The sequence below is a fragment of the Myodes glareolus genome, chromosome 14, assembly GCF_982192425.1.
Source record: "Myodes glareolus chromosome 14, mMyoGla1.1, whole genome shotgun sequence".
Taxonomy (NCBI): Eukaryota; Metazoa; Chordata; class Mammalia; order Rodentia; family Cricetidae; genus Myodes; species Myodes glareolus.
Window position 1 is genome coordinate 32,671,186 of NC_142039.1, and position 25,524 is coordinate 32,696,709.

The window sequence follows — 25,524 nt, forward strand, 5'->3', positions numbered from 1 at the left end:
CATTCTCTGCTCTTGCAGAAGCTCCAAGTTCGATTCACAGCCATCTGTATCTCCACCTCCTGGGGGTTGGACACTCTCTTCTGGCCTCTGATGGTACTTGCACTTAGATGTGCACATTCTATCTCTCTGTTTCTGTCTCTCACACACTCATATGCACGTAAGTAAAAATAAATTAAAATGTAGAAGTATTAGAAACCAACTTAGCATAAATCATAGGATCATCAAGCAAAACAAAGAGAGCTGAAGAAAGGGCTCATCGATATCCAGCCAAAGAAGCCAGAGAGAGTGAGTACATGAAGTACTCATGGCTCCTGGCGACTCCTCAGGGGAAGGTGAAGCTCCATATTGTTTGTCAAAATTGGTGATACAAAACAAGCTCTTAAAAACCGGGCGGTGGTGATGCACGCCTTTAATCCCAGCACCCAGGAGGCAGAGGCAGGTTAATCTCTGTGAGTTCGAGACTAACCTGGTCTACAGCGCGAGTTCCAGGGCAGGCTCCAAAGCCACAGAAAAACCAAATGAAGTATGAACAGCCATAGTTTGAGAACATGGGTTCAGGTTACCCTAACTTATGCCTTAGGTAGGTCACAACAGAGCAGGGTGAAATAATTTATAGATTTCAAATGCTATCTTTGTTTTTTGTCTGTTTGAGACAGGATAATTCTATGTGGTCTGGCTTGCCCTGAATTCACTAAATAGAGTAGGCTGGCCATGAACTCTCAGAGATCCTCCTGCCTCTGCTTTCTGAATGCTGGGATTAAACACATGCACCACCATGTCAAGCTCTTTTTAATTTTTTTTTTTTTTTTTGAGACAGGGTTTCTTTGTGTAACAGTCCTGCCTGTCCTGGAACTCGCTTTGTAGACCAGGCTGGCCTCAAATTCACTGAGAACTGACAGCCTCTGCCTCCCAAGTGCTGAGATTAAAGGCATGCACCACCACCACCTGGTCTGAACACACATTTTTAAAATTGGGATTCTCCTGAATTTACTAGCAATGTGTCCTACTTTAAAGATTACTCTGTGTGCATGTGTGTGTATGTGTACATGTATGCATGCATGTACACAGAAGCCTGTGAGCCATAGCACACGTGTGGAGGTCAGAAAATAACTTTGGGGCATTGTTTCAACACACGTGGCTTGGGGATCTCAGGTTGCCATGGTTGCAGCAAGCACCTTTACCTGCAGAGCCATCTCACTCACTCACTGGACCTGCACCCTGTCCCTTCCTCTCTTTCCTTGTTTTAACACTTCCCCACCTCTATGGCTTCCCCTTTCTCTCCATCCTTCCAAAATCACGTGTTCAACCATCACCAGTGACTTCAAATCATTGAAGATTCAGCGCTCACAGCCCTGTTTTCTCCATGTCAGACTCGTCAGGATAAGTTTGTTTAAAATGTTTAAAACATGGGGGGGGGCTCATTTAAAAAATCAAACATTTACAGTACAATCCATTTTGAATCCCATCATTCATTCATTTAGTCAATATTTAGTGAATGCTAGCTTAGCACCAGGCTATTTTTAGGTCATGGAGACCTAGCAATGAAAAAGAAATACAGTCCAGGAGAAATTTGTTCTTCATGGTGTAAGAAAAAATAAATAAAAAGACCATAAACCAAACCTAGCTTGGGAAAGAGGTTAAGGATCCAGCTCAGTGGGTAACATGCTCAGTACAGAGTTCTTATGCTTAGTACTCATGGAAAAGCTAGGTGTGCTGTTTGTATCTGTATCTCTAGAACTGGGGAGGTAGAGTCCGGTGGACCCCAGAGCTTGCTGCCCAGTAAGTCTAGGAAATCAGTGTGCTCTGGGTCAGTGAGAGACTCTGCCTCAAAAATAAGGTGGAGGACTGGAGACATGGCGTAGCAGTTATAATCACGTGGTACTCTTGCAGGGCACCCAGGTGGGAGCTGCCAGCACCCACATGGAGCTCACCATCATCATCCATAACTTCAATTCCAGGCGATTGATCTGATCTCTCTTCTAAAATTCATAGGTACCATGCATGCATGTGGTGCACCAAAACACCCACACATAAATGAATATCAAAATACAGTAAGATATAAAGGCTAAGGCTGTAACTCAGGGGAACAGTGCTAACTTTGCACGTGTAAGTCCTCCTTGAAATGCACTGTTGAACTTACAGGGCACTAGCCTGGACCAACCCTAATGCTGTGTATGTTATAAGGTAGCACCTGAAACTCAAAGCTTCCTTTTCCTGCTGCTGTGACCTACCTGGTGTCTCTACCAATGTACCTGGTAAATAAATGCACCGGTTTCTGACTTTCTTTTGTTCTGTGACTATAAAAGTTTAAGAAACTCGGCAGGTGAGATGGCTCAGCAGGTAAGGTTACTTGCTACCAAACCTGAGTTCAATCCCAAGAACCTACATGGTAGAAAGCAAGAACTGACTTCAACATGTTATCTGTGTCCTGGCCTTCACATGCATGTTACAACACATACTCACTAGATAAAATAAATTTAATAAAAAGTGTTTTTTTAAGTTTATGAAATCTCTTTCCCAGAAACATGTCATCCAAAGTAATCTGATTTTGTGTTGCCGGGGCATGGACACTCATATTTGGCTCAGAATAGGCTATTTCTATTCCCTTTGGACCAAGATTTTTGTTTTGCATCAGAACAGGGAAAAATAAAAATGAGATAGCAGAGGGCTGGTTTATTTGGGAAAGTGCCTGCCACACAAGCAGGAGGACCTGAATTCAGATCCTAGGATCCATGTAAACATTGAGTGTGTTGACACACACCTGTAACCCCAGTGTGGGGGAGGTGGAGAAAGGGAGTTTCCCAGAGCTCACTAGTCTCTTTGCTCTAGGATGTATGTCCAGTTCTTTAATTGACTGAACCTGTGAGCTTTGATGAACAAACCATTACATACTTAAAAAACACTGACATTTTTGTCAGAATATCCATCAAAACCAAATCTCTTTAAAACAGTCCTCAAATGTTTATTTCCAATTTACAATTTCTACTAAGCAATTGGGAAAGTTTCAGTAAGATTTACACTCCTTCTAACTGCTTACCATTAGTACTAAACTACCTCACTGTGGTGGTCCAAATAAGCATAACGCTCATGGGCTCATATATCTGAATACTTACCAGGGAGTAGAATTCTTTGCTAGAACTAGAAGAATTAGGAGGTGAGTGAGGCCTTGTTGGAGATAGTGTGTCACCTGGGGTAGGCTTTGAGATTTCAAAAGTCCAGCCCCAGGCTCTGCCTCCTGCCTACAGGTCAGGATGTAGTTCTCAGCTATTGCTCCAAAGCCATGACTGTCACCACGCTGCTCCTGTCATGTTGCGGAACTAATGCTTTCCTTTATAAAAATTGCCTTGGCTATGGTGTCTTCACAATGACAGAACAGCGACTAAGACACTCACACAACTGAGGTCCAACTACCTTGTTTCATGGATCATCTCTTCAGATACAGCCTTAAGTATAGGCTTATCATAAACAATGATAAACAATGCAAAAGTTGGTGATTCTTCTAAAGTAGTGCTGTATAAAAAATATGCTTTGCCAAGAGTGATGGTACACACTTTTAATCCCTGTACTCTGGACATAGAAACAGGCAGATCTCTGAGCTTAAATCTACCTATCAAGCTCTAGGCCAGCAAGGCTACTTAAATATAAATAAATTATAAATTAAAAAAACATGACACACATTTCCCAGGCATTTCTGTGTCAGTGCCCATTAACTGTTAGGAATCACTGCACATAGGCTAACACTGAAATTTATATCACTTTTTTTTGTATTTACCTTTTAACCAAGTTGTACATACATGGGAAAATGCCTAATATTATAGCTAAGTCTTAACATAACAATGTAAATATGAAAATATGAATTGAGATGAGCAGAATGAGTCTGCAGTTCGGGTTATCATTTATAACTGGCTGGTCCCAAGGTGTGGGGGGACCAGGGGCAGGTACCCAGGCAGATCGCCTGAGGCCTCAGCAGGAGACAGACAAATATGCAATGCAGAGAACTGGGGTATAGTTTATTTAGTGGGTTATGGAGGGATGGGGAAGGGAAGAGGAGCAGGAGAAGGGGAGGGGTGAAGGAAGAGAGGCAGAAGCTACCTCTTCAGAAGTGTGGGGGGGAACTATTGCAGAGGAGGTGGGAGATCTGCCTTCCTTGGAGGAAGGTGGGGGAGGTTGGGAGTGTGTGGAGCTTGTCTCTTAAAGGGACAGAGTACCCAGGTGACAGACCAGGTCAGCAGATTATAACAGGCCACTGAGATGGTCAGGTTGAGAAAGTAAAATGTCAACTATATTAAATATGAACTCATAATACTGCAGGGTCCATCATTGTGAGCTTTTTTCTGTATTTGAAATGTTTGAGTCTCACTACATTGCCTTGTCTGGCCTGAAACTCCATTTAGACTAGATCATTGAGATCTGCCGGCTTCTGCCGCCTGAGTGCTGGGATTAAAGATGTATAAATATACATTTCTTTCCTCTTTCCCATAGCACGTGGCTTAACCATAGGATAATTCCTAAGGATTACAGCCTGGGACAGGGCAAGGCCCTCAGGAGTAGCAAGGGAAAGGAATCTTGAGCTGGAGCTCCTTTGGCCTAAGGTTTCAGGACAAACTCTTTAAAAAACCCAGGTTAGTCCCAGTCCACTATTCAACCAGAAAGGACCTTGAACTTTTGATCTCAATTTTCCTTTCTAAAAGCTAAGATTGTAGGCATGTGCCACCTCCTCTGGTTTATGTTTTGTTGGTTTTTGTTTGTTTGATTGTTTTTGAGATAAAAGGCAGATGACTAGAAAGCAGATTTGAAGTAAAAGTGAAGAAAGTTAGGAGACTCCACATCTGGTAGCTGGAAAATGGAAAAAGATACTAGAGGACAATGGATTGGTAGATGAAGGAGCCCCCTTTCTGCTCAGAAAGGAAGATGAAAGAAACAATCCAGGCTTCTCAGGAGAAGAGGCAGCCAAGAAAACATTCCCTAAGAGCACTCAGTGACACAGGAAGCAAAAGAATGCGATGGCTAGGTCCATTTAGCCCTGGCAGGAAGACTTCTGAAGAGCTCCTCAGGGCAGTGACAGGGGACAGAAGTTAGAGGAGGAGGAGGAAGGAGAGTGGGAGAGAGAACAGATGAGCAAAGATGTTGTTAGAGCCGGGACTGGAGTGGAATCCTAGCTACTCCAGAGGCTGAAGGATGATAATGAGGCCAAAAGTTTAGATCACAAAGCCAGGCCTCATTTTAAGGAAATAAAAATCTTGCTAAGTGATTTATGGCACAACAGACCTTTATTCTTGCAGATTTGGTAAATAGAATTAATGTTCTTCTGAAGCTGCATAAAACAGAAAATATGAAAAAGAATGTCTCAGCCAGGCAGTGGTAGAGGACATATTTACTCACAGCACTTGGAAGTTCAAGGCCAGCCTGGTCTAAAAAGTAAGTTCCAGGACAGCTAAGACAGTTACACAGAGAAACCCCCCCTCTCTCTTGGGTGGGCAGTAAGAGGTTTCTGATATGGCAAAATCCAACTCTCCAAGAGGATACCTGAAGACTCTTAGGCAGGAAAAGCATTACTGTAGTACAAATCTAAGCAAATAAAATCTCTTTCTCTCTCTCTCTCTCTCTCTCTCTCTCTCTCTCTATATATATATATATATATATATATATATATAATTTATTTATTTATTTATTTATAGGCAGTTTCTCTGTATAGCTTTGGCTATCCTGGAACTCACTCTGTAGACCAGGCTGGCCTCCATGGAGTTCTGCCTCCAGAGTGCTGGGATTAAAGGTGTGCACAAGTAAAATCATTTTATTAAGTGAACTGAGCTACTCATTACATTCTGGCTCTCTTCTGAATTCACAGCTGTGACCATGGACCAAGCAGAGGATGGACGTCTGATTACATATAGATAAAATGGCTCTAACAATGTCTTTGATTCACTATTAGGCCTTTCTGCTACTGACAAAGTGAAGACAAGAATGACAGAAAAACCATGAATTAGTACCAGGCCAGAATTAGGCAAGGAAATAAACTGACTTACACATTCTTTGTCAGGCGTGGTGAGCCACACCTTTGATCCTAGTACTCAGGAGGCAGAGGCCAGGCTGGTAGATCTTCTGATCCTTGAGGCCAGCTAGAATTGCATTTTGAAACCTGTCTCAAGAAAAAAAATTAATATTTTTTTTTTTCCTTTTGAGACAAAGTCTCATGTAGCCCAGACTGGCCTCAGCCTCATAGCTGGGAATAACCTTGAACTTCTGATCTTCCTGAGTCTCTCTCGGATTGCTGAGATTACAGGTACACAAAACACTTTTTCTGTCTATTTTCCTCTTTCATAAAAACAACATTATACACAGATACTAATCAGTCTGGGTCAGAAAAAAATGTTAAAAGAAAACACACACACACACAAACAAAAGCAGACAAATAAAAAATAAATTGAGACCAGGATGTGAACTTCATTAAGTGTAAAGCCTCCTTGGTAAAAACAAAAAAAACAAAAAAACAACAACCCAGATTTTGTGGGGTGTTAAGGATGGAAACAATAAAGTGGGTAGGGAGAGTGCCAGCTGCTTTCACTGTCTTTTCAGACTTTGGTACAGGCCTTCAAAGACAACACTGACATACTCTCAGCAGTATCATTTAGGGAAAGTTGGTCTTTTGGTCACTTAGAGATTTGTCTAGGAAGTCCCTGTTTTGAACTAAAGCATCAATGAATTGGGAACCATACATGCCATACAGTTAGGAAGCAGAAAGTTTCTTGGAAGATTAAGTTCTTTTTATTCACAAACCCAAAACACGTGTGGTAGTAGGGATAGTTGGTCACATTTAGCGTATGACATTTCTAAGACCCGTGTTTGTGGCTCCTGATACTTTCAATTTTGTGTTTTTAAAAAATTAAAAAAAAGTCTATTTTTATATGTATGAGTGTTTTGGTTACATGTATGTCTGCGTATTATGTGCATGCCTTCTGCCTGCAAAGGCCAGAAGAGGCCATCAGACCATTGGAACTGGAGTTACAAATGGTGATGAACTATGTGGGCATTGAAAATTAAACCTGGGTCCTCCGGAAGGAAGAGCAGTCTCTTAACCACTGAGCCATCCCTCCAGCCCTCAAGTTTGTATTCTTATGCAAAGGGATTCTGACAATTTCACCCTCATTTACGCCTTTTGGAGACTAGTACTTGAAAAGATAAATAGAAAGCCACTCCCCGTTTTAAACTGAAAGAAGCTAGGAGTCTAATGAAGAAGGGCAACCATTACTCATTTTCCTCCGCGAACATCTTACTTAAATGCTTCACTAAAGCCACTAGTGCAGGGTTACCGCCACAGGCCTCGATTTGTTTGTAGGCTTTGGCTTCGAGCTCTCGAAGAGTGTATCGAGTATATTCAAAAGAACCTACGTCTTCCAGGTACTGCACACAGTATTTTTTAATATCTATATTTTCTGTTCTTTGGCGCAGGATGTTCTGCACCTGGGTGCTTTCTGGCCTTGACCAGATGGCGTGGATAGTGGGGAAGGAGAACTTCCCTTCCGTCAGGTCTTCACAGAAGCTCTTGTTCTCACTGTACTCTTTGGAGTGTAGATTGGCATAATCATCTCTAATCTGGAAGAAAAGCCCAAGTGTGTCGAGCAGTGGCTTTAAGTCTTCTTTGTAATCAGAAAACAGCTGCATGAGACCTACTGCTAGTCCAAACAATCCACCCGTCTTCTGCAACACCATGGCTTTATATTCTTCCTCAGTGGGACAGGTATAGGTGTCCCTCCAGTAAATATCCAGGCCTTGTCCCTGATGGAGTTCCAAAAGCTGGCGTGTGAAAAGCTTCACGGCATCTGGGTGATCAAGCGTTAAGACTTTCTCCAGGCCAAGGAAGTAGACGTAATTGGCAGAATTGATGACAGAAGGGATTCCATAGATGCTATGTGCCACTGGAAAACCACGTCGGAGCTTTGAATTATCTTCAATATCATCAATGAGTAAGCTGGCATTATGCAACATTTCAGTTACTTCAATGATAATCTAGAGGAAAATAAACAAAATAGAAAGAACATTTCACTAGCATACATACATACAACACACACATAAAGGGATAGACAAACACATAGAGACATATAAACAAAGACTAATGCACACACACATGTGTACATGCACACACAGAGAATTTTAAAAAATATTTACTTTTATTATTTTTAATTTGTGTATAGTAAGTGCAAGTGAGTGCAGGTACTCTTGGAGGCCAAAGATGCTAGATTCCCCTGGATCTAGAGTTATGGACAGTTGTGAGGTGCCTGAGGTGGGTGGGTACTGGGAATTGAACTTAGGTCTTCTGCAAGAATAATATATGCTCTTAATTAACCTCAGAGTCATCACTCCAGCCCAGATTTTTTTTTTTTTGAGACACAGTCTCCCTATGTAACCAGCTCTTAAGGGCTGGGATTACATGTTTGTACCACCATAGTACATACATGCTTGACTAAAACAGGTTGTACTTAAAGACATTACCAAACTATTAAAGTTTCAGTTGTCTTAATGCCTCGATAAATAATATTGCATAAACACTAACAGAATAAGGAGCATTTTTACATTATATTTACTAATTCCTTGATTAATGAAGAATAAAGAATAAGATTAGAATTGCCTAAGGGCCAGGGATGTGACCTAGTGGCAGAGCACTTGCCCAGCAAGCTCAAAGCCCAGAACCAGACCAACAGCAGGACAAAACAGAGACAAAACAGACTGCTTAGATACCTGCAGTTTGTCTTCTGGAACTTTCAGCCAGTGATTAAATGCCTGTGAAAGTTTGGTTCTCACCTGTTTACCTGTAATTAAAACATAGAATATGACAAATAAAACATTATTATAAGTAAAAAATAATTTTAAGAAACATTTAATTTAGTTTGTTTGTATGCACATGCGTATTTCATGGCGCACTTGTGGAGGTCAGAGGATAGCTTGTAGGAGTATATGGATCCAGGAGACAGAAGTTGGATGTTAGGTGTGGTGACAAGAACCTTTACCAGCTAAGTCATTTCATTAGCCTCCAAAATGTGCTTACAAGAAAAATTGAGGCAAGGTGGTGTTGGCACATGCCTTTAATCCTAACACTTGGGAGGCAGAGGCAGGCAAGATCTGAGTTCAAGGCCAACTTGTTCTACAGAATAAGTTCCAGGACAGGCTCCAAAGTTACACAGAGAAACCATGCCTCGAAAAAAAAAAAAAAATCGATAAACTTGCTTCAAAACTGATCAGATATAATAAGACAGTCACATCTACATCAATCCATTTCCTTCCTTGCCGAACACCCCTCAGAATCCCCATTGTAAAGGACATAGTGGGGCTGGATCCACTCTCTTCATGTTATCATTCAAACTACACTTGGGTGGGTGGAGAAATGGCTCAGGGTTAAAGAGCTCTCGCTGTTCTTGTAGAGAACCCAAGTGTGGTCCCCAGCACCCATGTCAGGTGGCTCACTAACTCCAGCTTCAGGAGACCCAAACCCTTCTTTAGTCCTCTGTGGGCACCCACACTCAGGCACACATACACCCCACACCAGCACGCTCGCGCTTGCTTGCGCTCTCGCTCGCTCTCTCTCTTTCAGACATACACACCCACACCACACGATTACAGGTAAAAAAGCACAGCTTTTTTTAAAGTGACGGCCAACAAGAAAGTCTAAACCACTTCAGGGAGTTTTAGTCTTAACTTGAGGGTGGAATGGGCACTGAATTGGGGGTAGAAGGGTCATTTTTAGGAAGGGTCATTAATCTCTTTCTTTTTCTGAAAAACAAAGCCTGTTCGGGGACAATTAGTTGGCATTATCTGTCACACAAAACTTCAACCGCTAGTTTTCCAATGGCATTTTCTTTTTCACATGGAAAGCTTGAGAAAAATCTTTAGGTAGTAGTTGCCAGTAGAAGTTCAATTGGCCTAAACATAAAGCCATGATAGATTTAAGAAAAAACCACAACCAATTCATTTAGTACAAATATCACATGCATATCTAATACAGCAAATTCAGAACAAGGTTCAAGAAAATGGTTATATAAAAGTTAGGTTTTGGAGGCTGGAGCGACGGCTCTGTGGTTAAGAGCACTTGCTGCTTCTTCAGAAGTCCCAGGTTTGATTCCAAGCATACACAAGATGGCTCAGAATGGTAACTGTAACTTCACACACACACACACAGAGTCAAACCTCCATACACGTACAATCAAAGGGAAAGAAAGTTAAGTTTCAGTCTGGGAGTTGGGTTGGGCAGATGGCTCAGTGATTATGAATGAGTTAAGGGTTAAGGTCTTGCAGATGACCTGGTCTGGGTCCTAGCACCTACATCACGGGTAGGTCACAGCTGGCTGTGACTCCAGCACCAGAGGATGTAACACCCTCTTCTGACCACAGGCATCTGCACACATGTGCACATACCCCCCTCCCCCAAGAGATGTAATTAAAAGAAAAAAGGAGTAACTTTTTAGGATTGGCCACAGCACACCTGTAATCCCAGTGCTTAGAAAGCAGAGGCAGGAGGTTCACCACAAATTACAGGCCAACCTAGGCTACTTAATAAATTCTAGGCCAGTTTAGGAGATAAGGAGATCCTGTCTCAATAAAACAGAAAGCAAAACAAAAACATTTTCATTATATAGTTCTTTGAATAATTCCTCTTATAATGGTATTGCTTCAAATAGAAGGTCTCAAGAACCATTTAACTTTAACCTTTCCTGTTGCTAACATTTAAACAAACACTACTCTTTGAAAACTATGCTAAACAGACAATAACTGAACTCTTTGTTACCTGGTAATTGAAGTAAGTACCTATAGGGCTCTAGAAGAATTCTTTCAGCTTTCTCTTGAGTCTTCTCCATATTTTATAAATTTCAAAGCTGACCTGTTAAAAAGGAGAAATATAAAAATGATCTCATGAATCAAATTATCTGTTAGATTGCAAATGAATTTTTATCAAGGTGTTTTTTGAAAGACAGACCTTAAATTTTATTTATATAGCAAAACATTACAGGTATAAAACCTTGAAAACATTATGTAAAGCAAAAGGAGCCAGTAACAAAAGAACATGCTGCATGATCTATTTATAGGAAATGCTCTGAATCAGGCAATCTATACAGATGGGAAAGCAGGTTAGTGGTTTCTGGCTCAGAAAAATTAAGGACTGTTACTAATGAATAATGAAGGTATGTGCACACACTCACACGTATGTGATGCGTATGTGTGTATAGGATCAAAATGTTAGTAGAATGTGGTTATGGCTGTACACTGTGACTATACTAAAATCTACTAAATTGTAATTTTTTTTTTTTTTGGCTTTTTGAGACAGGGTTTCTCTGTAGCTTTGGAGCCTGTCCTGGAACTAGCTCTTGTAGACCAGGCTGGCCTCGAACTCACAGAGATCCGCCTGCCTCTGCCTCCCACGTGCTGGGATTAAAGGCCTGCACCACCACCGCCCGGCACAAATATTTTTCTATGAATATTACAAATATCCTATGAATATTAAGATATGCTTTGTAATTTGTGAAGAACATTTTTCTCAAATTAATAAATTTTGGAAATTGTTTTAAGATGCATTCTAATTTAATACGATTATTTTATTTAAGAATTTCTTGTAGTGCTTCATTATTTTGAATTTTTCCTTTATTTCAATACTTCCTAGAATATAAACTGGGGCATATAGGTACAAATGTATTTTTTGAGACAAGATTTATGTAGCCCCAGCTAGCCTTGAACTCCTGATTCCTCTGCCTCTCCTCCTAAATACTGGGGTTACAGAGCATGCCACCTTGCCTTCAATCATGGTCTTTGCAGGGGCTTCCTTTACTCCTGTTTCTTTGCAAATATTTATGTCTACTTTTCTCCTGGGAGGTTCTGCTTTTCATTTTTTTAAAAACGTTTTTTAAAGTTCTTATAAGGTTTCTCTGTGTAACAAGATGGCTGCCCTGGAACTCACTTTGGTAGACCAGGCTGGCCTTGAAGTCAGAGATCTGCCTGCCTTTGCCTCCCCAGTGCTGGATTAAAGGCTTTTCTAGTAACCATGATACCTCTGGCAAGCTTCAGGTGTTATGAGTTGTATCTTCTTTGGCTTTCAGGATCACAAGCCCTCTTCTAACGATCTTTTATAGATTCAGAGTGTATTTGTAAATCTAAAACCAGATATAAAATGGTTACATAATGGCAGTTCAGGGTTATTGCTGGTCAAAGAGCTACTAGCTGCATGTCACAGGTTTTGGAATTGGAAGGCACCTGTGATGGTCCTCGAAGAGGGAGTCAATTCTCTTCCATTATGAGAATCCATGAACAGAACAACTCAAGCTGTCAGGCTCTGTGGCAAACCTTTAACCCAGAGCCATCTGTTGACTCTATACACAAGACTAAAAGAAGAGTGAGTCAAGAGCTGAAAGCTACACTGACCTCCACTGTGGCATGTGGATGCTCACACATACGCACACAATAAATACCTGTGATAAACAAAAATTATGTGTGTTCATGTATTCATGTGTGTGAGTGCATGTTTGTATAGATGCTATATACCCCTGGGTCTTCTTCAATCATTTTCCATCTTATATTTGAGACAGGGTCCATCCTGAACCCAGGCTTTGCCAACTTAGCTCGATTGGCTGGCCAATGAATTCCTGGGATATGCTTGTTCTGGCTCAGCCTAGTGCTAGGGTTAAAGATGGGGGGATGTGAAACTCGGCTAATCATCATGCTTCAGAGATGTTTTACTGACTCCGCCATCTCTCCCACAACCTCAGTTTGTAACTCTTTATTGAAGACCGATAACAAATAGAAATTAAGGAATGAGAGTGATGTATTTATATTCAGGTTGCTCTTTAGAATCACACCCCCACCCCCACAATTTTTTATTGTTTGCTTTCTGAGGCAGGATTTCCCAATGTGGTTCAGGCTCCTCTAGAAAGATCAATCCTTTATTAGTCTTCAAGTGCTAGAATTACATATGTACCACCATGCCCAGCGAAAAGACGACGTAAAAAGCATTCATAACTGGGCAGTGGTGGCACACACCTTTAATCCCAGCACTTGGGAGGCAGAGGCAGACAGATCTCTGTGAGTTCAAGGTCAGAAACAAAGCAAGTTCTGGGGCAGCCAGAGCTGTTACACTGTTTCCTGTCTGGAAAACATTTTGTATGTGTGTGTGTGTGTGTGGTTGTCTTAGTTACTGATTTATTGTTGTAAAGAGATACTATGATCAGTCCAGTGTGGTAGTGTACACTTTTATTCGCAGCACTGGAGAGGCAGAGACAGGGGATCTCTGTGAGTTCAAAGCTAGTATGGTCTACATAGTTTTAAGACAGCCAGGGATACATAGAGAGACCCTGCCTCAAAAATAAAAACAAAACAAAAAAACCCAACAACAATAACAACAAAAAATACACTATGACTAAGGCAACTTAGAAAAGAAATATTTAATTGGAAGCTCGCTCACAGTTTCAGAGGGCGAGTCCATGAACATGATGAAGGAGATCTGGCAGCAAGCAGGCAGGCATGCATGGCACGAGAGCAGTAGCTGAGAGCTGACATCTTATCCATAAGCCCGAGACAGAAAGCTAACCAGGAATGGCATGGGCCTTTGCAACCCCAGTCTACCTCTAGAGACACGCTTCCTCCAAGTCCACACTTCCTAATCCTTCCTAAAACAGTTCCACCAACTTTGGGGGGGGGGTCATTCTCATTTAAACCACCACAGTGGTGCATGTGGAATCTTGAGATTGACATTGGATAACTTCTTTAATCTTCCTACTTTATGTTTTGAAATAGAGTCTTTTACTGAAGCTATAGTTTGCTGGTTTGGCTAGACTGATAGGCTAGCAAGCCTCAGAGATCCCCCAGTCTTTGCCTTCCCATTGCTGGGATTACACGTATGTGCAGCAATATCCAGCTATATAGATACCAGAAATAAACACAGGTCCTCATGACTTCACAGCAAGCACTTTACCTACTGAGCCATTTCTCCAGTCTCAAGAGTCCATGTTTTTGGTAGTTAATTCTTAATAATAATAATAATTCACACACAAACAAAAATCAGCAACCCACCAAAGCAATATGAATTCAGAGAGTAGCATCTTAAATAGAAAATTTAAGATGAAATTTCTTAATAGAAAATTTCTAGCCAAATGTAGTAGAACATCTTTGTAATCCCAGCAGTTGGGAAAGGGCAGAAAGATCACGAGTTCTGGGCCAGTTTGGGCCACACAACATGTCTCAATCCCTTACTTCCTAAGGTAAAGTTCTCCATTAGCCTTGACCAGTAGTTACTGTTAAGAAGAACTTTACGAGGAAAAGGATGGTCACAAAATATTTTGAAATATTTCAAAAAGCAACTTAGCAACGTTTTTCTCTCCCCCAAGATGGGTTTGCTATGTATTCTAGACTGGTCTGGAACTCCCTATGCGGTCCAGGTTGGCCTTGAGCTCTTCATCTTGCTAGAGAGGTGGGATGTGGGATTACAGATGTGAATGCTGAATATGCTACTCTGTTTTTAGAGAATAAAAATAAAGAAGATGCAAAGAAGGAAGACAAATAATGTTGGCAATGGATCATTGAAAGATATGGTAAGAAATAACCGTTCTTTTTTGTTTTGGGTGAAGTCTGCAGCCTTGCACTTGCTCGTGGTCTACCATTAAACCAAATCCTCAAGTCCCCAAAACATCTTCTATACACTCTTCTTTTTAAACCTGCTAGTAGCCATTTCTTCTTAATTAGGGTGGCAGCAAAAAGCATGCTGCTATCTTGTTAGTATTCTGGAAAAGACATTTGACCTAACTTAAAATAACGAAGTCACCTTCAAGAATTTGCCTCTGGGTCAATAGCAGGAATATTCTGCACAGAAATTAAAAATGACATATCCTTTAACTATTAATGTGTTACATTGTTTCCCCGACCTCCCGACAGGGTTTCTCTGTGTAACAGAGCATGGCTTCCCTGAAACTCACTTTGTAGACTAGGCCTGCCTCTGCCTTCTGAAATACCGAAGTCGTTTTAAAAAATCTTTAATATTTCTCTACTAGTGATGAATTAAAAAGGTATTTCATTTGCTCATTCACAGTTTAACAGTACTCATATAAATCAATTGATGTTCCCTTCCCAGAAAGTATTTACAAATAGTATTCACAGTAACGGAGAAACATGAGAACTTCAGTGTTCGTAAGTACTGAGAGTCAATCTGCTCTGCACTTTCTTAAGAGTCTAAGGCAGTTTAAGAGGTCTCTATATTTTTGACTTTTTTTATAGTTAGAATTTTCAGCTTTTCATGACTACACTGAAATTTAAGTGCTAAGTGGCATGAACTCAGTTAATCTTATGTGGGCTCATAATAGAATGCCTCAGTGTGAATCTGATACCATTTTCCTACTCTCAAAAGCTGTTGGAAATTTATTCGAAGACTGGATTAGTGAATATTCATGCAACCAGATCATTTCCCCTGTTGAAATACTATTGCAGCTGCCTCTCTGATCTCCCTCCATTTTCTTTTTCTTGAGGCAGGGTTTGTGTGGCCCAGGCTAGCCTGGAACTCATGGAGATCAGGCTGGCGTTGGGGAATGTGTCAACACCACAACGCTAAACTCCTCTACTTTTGGGTGAGTTATTTTAGCAATTCAAGTTGGGAATCCAAGATACCTTGTTGTTCACTGGACCCTAAGAGCAGATAAAACCTGTTTTATCTATTTATTTTTTCTGGTGACAGGATTGTCTCGTGTAGTCTAGGCTGGCCTAAAATATACAGTAATCCTCTTGATCTAGTCTCCAGGGTGCTGGATCAATCAAAATGTCTTAACCAGCCTGCCTAACCTCTCTGGGCCTCAGTCTTCATACTGGGAAAGCCTTCTGAAACGGTTTCCAACACGTTCTTTCTGGACTCTCCTTTCCTTTAGGCTCTTCCCTTAGTAACTTCTGCTGGCTTCTTCAGCCAAGCTCTATCCTCACTCTCTCAGGAAAACCTCTCTATACTTCCCTAAGCCAAAGCTCTAATTCACATCCTTCTATCACGCTTCACTTTGACCAGCTGCGTTCAGGAAGTTGCACAAGGTCCACCCGGAGGACTTTCCACCCGAGGACTGAATGAACGCTTCTCCCAACACCTCAGAGGATAAACTCAGCGCATCAGCCCGCATACAAATATTGAAAATCCCATGTAGAGTATTTCTCTCTTTTTTATAGGCATGCTATGGTTTGAAACTAGCTAAACAGATATGGGCCACCGAGAAACATAGCTGTGATGCGCACAGCAAGACCCCTTTTCACTCTAAGCCCGGGGAGTGAAGGCTCGGAGGAAAAAGGGCTCCACACCGGCAGTGGAGTAATAAGCTCAGAGGCAAGCTTCTCCCCTGAGCCGCATCGGTGCCCCTTCCGCTCCTCGGAGCCCCCTCTGCCTCCCCCGCGACCCAGCACCCGGCTGCCAGTCACCCCGAGTCGGGTCAGCATCCGGGTCCTCTCCCTCCTTTCTTCCTCCTCCTCGGTACCGCCCCCTCCCCTGCTCCCCATCCGGGTCCCCCCCGCTTGCCGCCGCGCCGCTGCTCACGGTTCCACGATGATCTCAGACTTCAAGTCGCCGGTCCAAGACTAGCAGTGCTCACATCAACTTCTCTCTTTATAGTTCAGACCCCGGCTCTTCCCGAGGCCTCCTTGGAGCCCTCCCCCTACTTCACCACAGAAATCTCCGCCCTCCTTAGCGGCCAGCGACGCCGCATTACTCGGTGCAAGAAAATACGCCATCCCTGTCACACTGCGCAGGCGTCGTATGCCACCTCCCCTCTGCCTTATGGCCGCGCCCCCTTCCCCTCCCCGCTCTTGTCGAACGCAGGCAAGCGGCATTGCGGTTTTGGTAGTTCTTTCGTCCGGGAGTTTGCCAATTGGTTCGGAAGAGTGGACTACAAATCCCAGGGAGCATTGAGGCATAACTTTCTGTTTCCATAGAACTGGTGGGAAAATGGCGTCGTTGTTTGCATCGCTCAAACCAATAAAAACTGGGAGGAGGCGGGCTCCAAAGAATCCTAGCCAATCCTCGATCGTCTGAGGGGCATCCGGGAAAGGGGTAGGGGAGGGGAAAAGAGCCGAGGGGAGGGGAGAAGGGGAAGGGGGGGCCGGGGTGGGGGGAAGCGATGTTTGCCCGTCAGTCGAGTCCGGAGTGAGGAGCACGGGCGCCGGAGCTGAGGGAGAGTCTTGAGCCACAGCTTGCCGCCGCGACGGCCACCACCTGGACGTCTGCCCGGAGGGAGCCGCAGAAGGTCGGCGGCCGCGGTCCTCGGGAGGGCTTCGAGACCGGGGCCCCGGACCTCCGTCTGGGAGGGATTTTTCGTCGCCCCCCCTCCCCCCGCGAGGGAGCCGGAGCGGCCGCCAAACAAAGGTACCAGTCGCCGCCACGGGAGGAGGAGGAGCCGGAGCCCCGGCCGCCGGCGGACCCGCAGCTTCTTCGCCATCTCTTCCCCCGGGCCTGCTGGTGTTGGGGGGGAGGCGGAGCGGGGTACTCCGGCCGCAGGGCTCGGACCTCGTCTGCGCCGGAGGTAGGGGCATTATTTTTCGTGGGGGGGAAGCTCCGGGCCGGGCCGCGCAGCGGGGCAGATGGCAACTGGGCTGAGTCGGCGCTCGCAGCGGGGCCTCGGCCTCCCGGGACCCCCGCCCCCCGCGGCGCGGAACCGGAGCCGCCCTTCCCGGGCCGCACCGTGGGGCCCCGCGGCCTCGGCTCGTGAGGCTGCGAGCTGGACGTCCTCGGTGCCTGGCCCCGGCTCCCACTTGTGGGCCTGGGCTCGGGGCGGGACGCGGTCGGGTTCTGTGGGGCCGAGCCGCCGTAGCCCGGGGGCCCGCCGGTTCACTCGGGGCTCAGTCCTGGGGCTCCGGGCATCGCGGTTCCGTGGGCTTGGACGGCTGCAGCCGCGCTCCAGGCCGCGCCGGACCCTGCGCTTGTTGTGAGTTTTCTGACAGAAATGGCGTCATCGTGGAGGACGGGGAAAAGTCCGTGGAGTCGCGACAATGGGGCGGCGGGCGGTGGGGGCGGTAGGGGCTCTGGGATGGCGCGTGCCTGCTCCGGCTCCTGGCCCCAGTCGGTGCCGCCCCCGCCCCGACGGCGCAGGGGGTGCCAGTGGTACTGACCGGGTGTCTTTGTTTCCCTTCCAGGTGCAGGTGAAGCTGGTGTCGCCGTGGGGATCGCGGCCCCAGAGTCACCATGAAGGTAAGGCGTCACTCAACCAGCTTGAGTGGCTTTCGAATTCAGGAAGTGTAGGGGCCGTGGCTGTGGCGGGCCTGCGAGTTTTGCAGCGGCAGGTGTGTGGAGTGGCTCGGTGCGGAGCTTTCCCGGGAGACAGAGGGTCAGGTGGTGCGAACATCCACGGGCTGTGGCGTGGAGTTGTGGAGTCAGTTCAGAGCCATCTCCCCAAAGCTGTGCGGCTCCCCAATAGAACAGCGCCTTTTTTGCATGGGAAACGTACGAACAAACTGCCCGAATTAGAGCGTCTTAAATCGTGAAACAGAAAGCTGGTCTAGTAACCCGACTCTTGAAACAGTACTGTTCAGTTAATACTGATGAAAGAAAATTTCCTTTGATTGTATGGCTCGAACCGTGAATTTTAAGCAGAAAGCCGAAATACTCTTGAAGATGTTTAAGCAGTTTGGTGCACTTTACCTTTAGAGATCCGATTTGGCCTGTTGCACCTGTATTGCAGGGAGTTAGGGTTGTGTGGTTCGTTTTTCTTTATGTTGGTGTTCTGGGTCTTGGAGTTGTCACGTGCTCTGCTATGGCGTGTGGTATGGAAAACTGATGGCCAGGTTCCTCTGAAGTAAACATGTTGACTGCAGAATAGCTTCTGAGATACGTGTCGAAGTAGTTTGTATTGGTGGAATAAATCAGAGCAATAAAAGTACAGGTGTTGTTTGTCATTTTATGGAGTTCGTAAATTTTTTAAAATTACATTGGTATGAAAAACTTTGGCTATTTGATATATCTAGATTTAACTGATGGAATTTTGATGCTAGAGTTTGTTTTCTTTAAATTCATTACAAATTCAGATATGCTTGAAAATGGTGGTAGTGTGTGTTTAACCGGATTGAAATGTAACCAGTAGCATGTTAGAATGTAAATAGCATCAACTTTGGACAGTTCTTTTAGATTTCTTCTTCTTCTTCTTTTTTTTTTCCTGTTAATTTCACTGTTTCCAGAGTGAAGATTGCTTTTGTAGGACTGCAAGTGGGTACAGTTCCCAAAGCTTCTGTTGATTCTGTTTATAGACAATGCAAATGCTCTTGCTACTTAACTATTTGCCTGTTGTATATAGCCCATTATTAAAGACTTTTTCTTTTTGAGTTTAGGACTCTGTTTAGGGCTTGGTTTTTATTTACTGAGTTCTGTCTTGCTTTCATGTGAATGAAAACAGCCAGTGACCTGTCAGAGACAAAACCCTTTGTTAGTCACAGACGCACAACTGTGTGAAAACAGTGAAAAGTGAGCTTTTTAGGAAAGTGTGGAACTGCTTTGCTGTTGGATGAAAACAAGAAAAAAATTTTAATTTGACTGATACATGTATAATATATTTGGAAGATGAATAAATTTTCAGAATGTTATAATCTCACAGTTCCCATTGTAATGCCTGACACATTTTAGAGTGTGTTTGTCTGAAAGGGCTATGTAAGTTGAAGATGTAGATTTTTCTCTTTATCACTTTTCCTGTTTAAAAAAAAAAAAGAAAAGAAAGGAAAAGAGGAACTTGGTGTGAGGGTGCATGCATATTAATCCCAGCAGTGGAAGGAGGGTCAGTAGTTCAAGGCCAGCCTGGGATACACAGTCAGCTATGGCCTAACCTAGCCATTGAGTTAGCCAAGGCCACATGAAACTGTCTCCAATAAGCAATCAAAATAGAAATGAAAAGAAAGTATGCTGGAAACTTTAGCCTTAAAAGTTTCATGGTATTAGACAAATGCAGTATTTTGGGGATCTGTTACTATCTTTAAAGTAAAGGTACTTACTATTAGAAGTGTTTAAAAAAGTTGTTAAAACATTTTCAACTTTATAAAGAACTTTTTGTTTTTAGTTTAGGAAATTTTGGGGACTTTATTACTAATTGCTAGTATTAAAAATCTTACTTTTTACAATTAATTTCTAATGTGTAAAAGACAAATTCTTCCTGAGTGCCTGAGAGATGGGTCACTGTTTAGGCCTGTTGCCCTTCCTCATGGGAGTTGAGTGCCCAGCACCTATACTTTATTTACAGCTACCTGTCACTCACCCACTTCTGTTCTCCACACACACACGCACATAAATAAAGATAAATCTTTAAAATAAAGAGGGCACATACCTTTAATTGCAGCACATAGGAGGTAGAGGCAGGTAGATCTTTGTGAGTTTGAGGCCAGCCTGGGGTACATAAATGTGGCTACCAAAGAAATAATATAAAATGAAGAAAAGGTATTCAGTGTTGCATATGTCCGGCCCAATTCTGTGTGTGAATAAAAAGTTTCATGTAGCTTGTGTGTGTGTGTATGTGTGAACAACATTTGAGCCGTAGAGTGATTCTATGCTGTTTGCTGAATCTTGCCCAACAAATCTTTAAATCAAGCCTTTTAAAGTTAGAATTATTATTAGTGACATTTATTAATAGTGACTAGGAATTTTATTGTGGCAGTGTATTGAGGTAATGATATTCTTTGGTCTCTGCCTAAAGTCATTAAATGTAAAAAAGTCTATATGCTATTTTAAATGTTAACTGGCTTTTAGAAGCAGTTTTCTTATGGTATAACCTTCAAAAATTAATTTACACAAAGCCTGGTCATTACTAGTGTGCTCTGTCTGAAGATTGTTTTTGCAGTCTGTTTGTGAGAACTGTGCCTTGTCACATAAAAGCAGCCTGCTTTAGGATTGATGTGACTGTTACTATGGACACTGCTATTAGGTAGGAGTTTCTGGTGTCCTGTTGTTTTTTCTTTTTGACACATATGTTAACATTTATTTATTTGTATGCGTATACACTTACATGAGGTCAGAGAACAGTTTATGGAGGTTGAGTTTTGATTTCCACCAAATGAGTTCTTAGGATTGGTCAAAAGGCCCCACAGTAAGGGCCCTTACCTGCTGACCATCTCAATAGCCCTTCTGTTGTTTTTCATACTTTTGGTTGATAGACTTTTCAACATTAATGTGATAACATTAGGAGATAGGCTATGAAAATTACAGTTAATTACATCAAATTCCTACTTTTTTTGTAATTAAAATGTTTCTCCTTTTTATACTGTGCATATTACCAACATTTTTAATATACTGTAGTAAGTTGTAGAGTGAGGTAGTGGGCTTGTGTGGCTTAGACATAAAAATGTTTAGGGAATGAGTGATTTAGATTGCAGAGTTTGGGCTTTTTCATGTGTATCCTTGTCTCTCAGTGAGTACTGGCCTAGACCGTGCAGACACACTAGTTGTAAGTGCCTGCTTTTCAGTTCTGGGTATGAGTGCATGCTCTTTCTTTTCCTCCTTTTCATTTGCTTCCTTTTCTGCCTTGACTTTTTTCTTTTTCTTTTTTTCTTTGAAATAAATCATCATTTAAGAACTACTTCCATGTGTCAGCCAGTGTAATGAGGTACCATCAGCAATTTGGCTTGCTCTCAGTGTAGTAGAAGACACTTAAAACTAAAGCACTTTCAGAGTATTTGTTCTACCATGTGACCATTGCAGTACATATTGTGGAAGGGCAGCTGAGAGTCATGGAAAGTTTTCTGGGATAGTGAACGTCAGTGGTGAGTGTTAAAGGGAAAAGCATTTCAGATACAAGGGAACAGACACTGGGCAGAAAGGAACAAAGGAGGGTGGTATATATGGAAACTTAGGTTTGTTGCAGCTGGGTGTGTTGCCAGGCCTGTTATCCCACCCACTTTGGAGACCCTGGCAGGAGAATGGCAAATTCAGTGCTGCCTAGGTTACAGACTAAGCTCCAGGCTGGCCTGAGTGGTTTAATGAGATCTTATCTCATGGTTTAACAGCAGCGGTTGTGCTGGGTGAGACTAGAGCAGTGACAGAAGATGAAGGAGGGAACAAACCTCTCTTCCCTTCCAGGTGATGAGGTTGAAGCCGCCAGGGTCTCATACGTGTAAGCAAGTATTGTACCATTGAGTTACAGTTCTTGTCTGAAAATTTCCTGAAGTGCTATGTGAGGGGCCTGGAGACATGACTCAGTTCATACACTGAGTTGCACAAGCATGAGGCATCTGAATTGGACCCCAGCAACCATGTAAAATTTGAATGTGGCTGTGTTTACTTGTAATCCCAGCACTAGAAGGAAGAGATACTGGGGCTTGTGAACTAGCCAGTTCAGTCAAATTGAATTGCTGTGTTCCAGATTCAGAGACACTGCTTAAAAAAGAAAAGATGGAGAGGGGCTGGCAAGATGGCTCAGTTTGCTGCCAAGCCTGGCAACCTGAGTTTGATTCTAGTAATCTTTTTGGTTTCCACATATGTATGTTCCTCTCCTAACCACACACAAAATAAATAAATGTAATTTTTTTTTAAAGATAGTGATGGAAGAAGGCACCTGATGACCACCTTTGACCTGTGTGCATGCACCCAAGTGCATGTGCACCCATACACATTCACACATGAACAGGTACTCACGTGCAAGCTACATGAAACTTTAAAAATTAATTTTAAGGAAATTAGAGAAAGAGAGACTATGTATATATATGTGTGTGTGTGCACGTGCACACTTCTGTGCCAGAGTGAACATTGGAAGTCAGAAGACAGTTTGGTGTAGTTGGATATCTTTTTCTCTATATGGGTTCTGAGAATAAAATTCAGGTCACCAGCCTTCGTACTTTAATTTTCCCAGCTCTCATTTGGCCCTCACCAATGGCTGAAAACATGGGACTGCCTGCCTTGGAATTTTCAGTCTCCAAAAACTGTGATAAATTTGCAGTTTTTTAAAAATAAGTTTTCTAACATTTTGTTTTGTTTCTTTTTTCTTTCTCTGTGTAGCCCTGGTTATCTTGGGACTCACGCTGTAGACCAGGCTGGCCTCAAACTCAGAGAGATCCACCTGCCTCAGCCTCCCAAGTGCTGGGATGAAAGGTGTGTGCTACCACCACCTGGCTAAGTTTTGTAACTTTATAATACCCATCCCTGTGTATTCTGTTAGAGTAAACGAATGAACTGCTGCAGCCCCGAGGGTCTTGAACTAAAGAGTGAAGTGATGTGGTCTATACTTTCAGGATGGAACAGTAACTGGTGTAAGGAGAGTAGACTAGTGTAGTAAGAGTGGAGTAGACAGCTGTCAGCTGGGAGTTTGGGAGAGAGTGAAGGAAAAGCCAGATTATTGAAGATGGAGCTGATTGAATTAGAAATGTTAGATATAGGAGGTGAATGTTCTCCTAGTTGCTGTTAATATGAGCCGCTCCTGAGACACCTGCCCTCCAGTTAACTTTCTTTGCTTTATGTAGTCAGTACATGGAACGTCTCAGATTAAGTACACCCGAAAAGGTATTCCCAACTCCTAGTCTGCCCTCGTGAGTAGTAGTATTGAGTTAATCTATCAATCAGTTATTTTGATTTTTTTTATTTTAAAATGTGAGATATAATTTGCAAACTATAAATTTATCTTTGAAAGTTTTAATTTTTTTTCCCGGTTTATCGAAACAGTTTTCTTTGTGTAGCCTAAGTGTTCTGGAACTAGCTTGGAGACCAGGGTGTCCTCGAACTCATAGAGATCTGCCTCTGCCTCTAGTGCTGGGTTTAAAGGCTTGTGTCTGTTACCACCGCCCTGCTAAAAATGTTTTTATTTAAAGGTTTGTAATATTTATTTATTTTCTGTTTGCATACATGTATTCCACGACGAACATCCTTAGATGTGCCTATTCATATGTGTTTATTTGAACATAAATATGTATACATTAAAATTTTTATTGCATTAAAATTTTTTTTTGTGTGTGTGTGGACATGCACACCATAGCTTGCATGTTAGAAGTCAGAAATCAACTTGTGGGAGTGTGTTCTCTCTTTCCACCATGTGGGGTTCCAGGGATAAAATTCAGGCTTAGTGTCAAGTGCCTTTATCTGCAGAGGGATCTTAATATCCCAGTGAATATTTATTTTTCAGTGTGTTGACTCCTAGGAGTGAACCTTTTCCTTTTCAGGGGGTATGACTTGTGATAACCTATTGAATGCTGAATATTTACCTTCAGGTGTTTGTGTTGTGACAAGTGGCCATTAAGACCCTGGAGACTTAAAAAAAAAATTCACTCATCATTTACTGAATGCTATTGCGTGCTAGTCTCTGGTCTAACTGTTTTAGGATATATCAGTGAATCAAACAGGTAGAAATTCCTGGATCTGTGGATCCCATATGTTAAGATATGCTTGCTATCAAAAAGGAGTGTATACAGTAAATTAGTGCTTTAAGAGATGGATAGCATGGGAATAAGGAAAGGACTGGATTGGATAAGGGTGAAGAATTTGGGGGCTGTAATGGGCAGGTTCTTGAATGCTCATTTATGGCCCTGTGACTGGCCAGGTCTCAAAGCATTAGAGGTCAGGACAGCTGGTATGAAACGAGGGATATGGTGGGGCAGAGCACTGCAGGCCCTCCTAGAACCTGGGAGGTATTTTGAGGACTCTGCTCTCACTGCTGTGGAAATAGGGAACATTGCAGGTCTTACAGAGAAGTGGTGCAATCCCACTGCAGAACGATGAAGTTTGATTATGCTTTAAAGGGTCACTGACTGCTGTGGAAAATGCTAGTAGCAGAGGGGAGGATAGGAGCCTTTGGAGATTAAGTTATTTTATTAAAGGATGATGGTAAAATGATGGTGACTGCATTTGGAAGTAAGCATTTATATTCTGTGCTAGCCAAAAAAAAAAAATCTTATGTTGCTCTGAAATACGGCTTGAAACAAAGTACAGACATGTCATGCTTAATGACTCTTTAGCGTAGAGTTAAAAATTTTGATTTGTGGTGAATTTTTCTGGGTGTGCTGAATTTTTATAGCACATTTTATACCACACACCCCCCATCCACCTCTGAGTATCTCAATATGTTGATAGTGCACTGGGCAGCCACAGGTTGTCAGGTTGTCATTTTGCTCCTATTGTTGCTACTGTTACTGTTGTTATTATTACTACTAGTATTTTTTATTTTTTGAGAGTGGGGTCTCATGTACCTCAGATTAGCTTTCAACTTGCCATGTAGCTGATGATGGCTTAGAACTCCTAATCTTCCTGCTTCCAGCTTTCTCCTGCTGTGATGACAGACATGTACCACCTCACCCATCTCTGTTAACTATGCAGTACTGGGTTTTGAACCCTGGGCTCAGCAATGACAGGCAAGCACTCTGCCAGTTGACCTGGATGTCCATTTCCTCTGTTGTCGTCCTCCCCTCACCCCCAAGATAGGTTTCTCTGTGTAAGAACCTTATTTGTCTGGGAGTTAGCTCTGTAGACCAGGCTAGCGTTGAAATCACAGAGACTGGCTTGCTTCTGCCTTTCGAGTACTGGGATTAAAGGAGTGCACCACCACTGCCCGATCAGTTCCTCTATTTTTAAATGACCAAAAA

The 25,524-nt window shown here is 42.8% G+C and overlaps 2 protein-coding genes across 6 annotated transcripts in view; one reads left to right on the forward strand and one right to left on the reverse strand.

Moving 5' to 3' along the window:
* Positions 1-5,251: 5,251 nt before the first annotated feature.
* Ggps1 (geranylgeranyl diphosphate synthase 1) lies at positions 5,252-16,744 on the reverse strand. 2 transcript variants are annotated; one of them, XM_048460921.3, is made up of 5 exons: positions 16,532-16,744; positions 12,033-12,134; positions 10,778-10,870; positions 8,737-8,807; positions 5,252-8,007 (listed from the first exon to the last, which is right to left on the reverse strand). In XM_048460921.3, exons 3-5 carry the CDS (start codon positions 10,845-10,847, stop codon positions 7,246-7,248), a joined length of 903 nt encoding a protein of 300 aa, XP_048316878.2. In that variant the 5' UTR covers positions 10,848-10,870; positions 12,033-12,134; positions 16,532-16,744; the 3' UTR covers positions 5,252-7,245. The 2 variants fall into 2 exon arrangements, with proteins under 2 accessions (XP_048316878.2, XP_048316877.2); XM_048460920.3 differs by lacking the exon at positions 12,033-12,134.
* A 370-nt stretch (positions 16,745-17,114) lies between these two features.
* Positions 17,115-25,524, forward strand: part of Arid4b (AT-rich interaction domain 4B) — a 118,175-nt gene continuing 109,765 nt past the window's right edge. For 3 of the 4 annotated variants that reach the window (XM_048461249.3, XM_048461251.3, XM_048461252.3), the window contains exons 1-2: positions 17,115-17,356; positions 18,124-18,178. In XM_048461249.3, coding sequence (XP_048317206.2) covers positions 18,173-18,178 — 6 coding nt within the window. In that variant the 5' untranslated portion in view covers positions 17,115-17,356; positions 18,124-18,172. Of the gene's footprint in view, positions 17,357-17,383; positions 17,514-18,123; positions 18,179-25,524 lie in introns of those variants that run through there. The other variant, XM_048461250.3, reaches the window with a different exon arrangement.

Bases quoted from the DNA above. Each gene is read 5' to 3' on its own strand.
- Ggps1 (XM_048460920.3), bottom strand. From the start codon at position 10,847: ATGGAGAAGACTCAAGAGAAAGCTGAAAGAATTCTTCTAGAGCCCTAT. The intron at 8,808-10,777 runs GTAACAAAGAGT...TTTTAATTACAG, and splicing joins GTACTTACTTCAATTACCAG to GTAAACAGGTGAGAACCAAA. The intron at 8,008-8,736 runs GTATCTAAGCAG...ATTTTCCTCTAG, and splicing joins TTCCAGAAGACAAACTGCAG to ATTATCATTGAAGTAACTGA.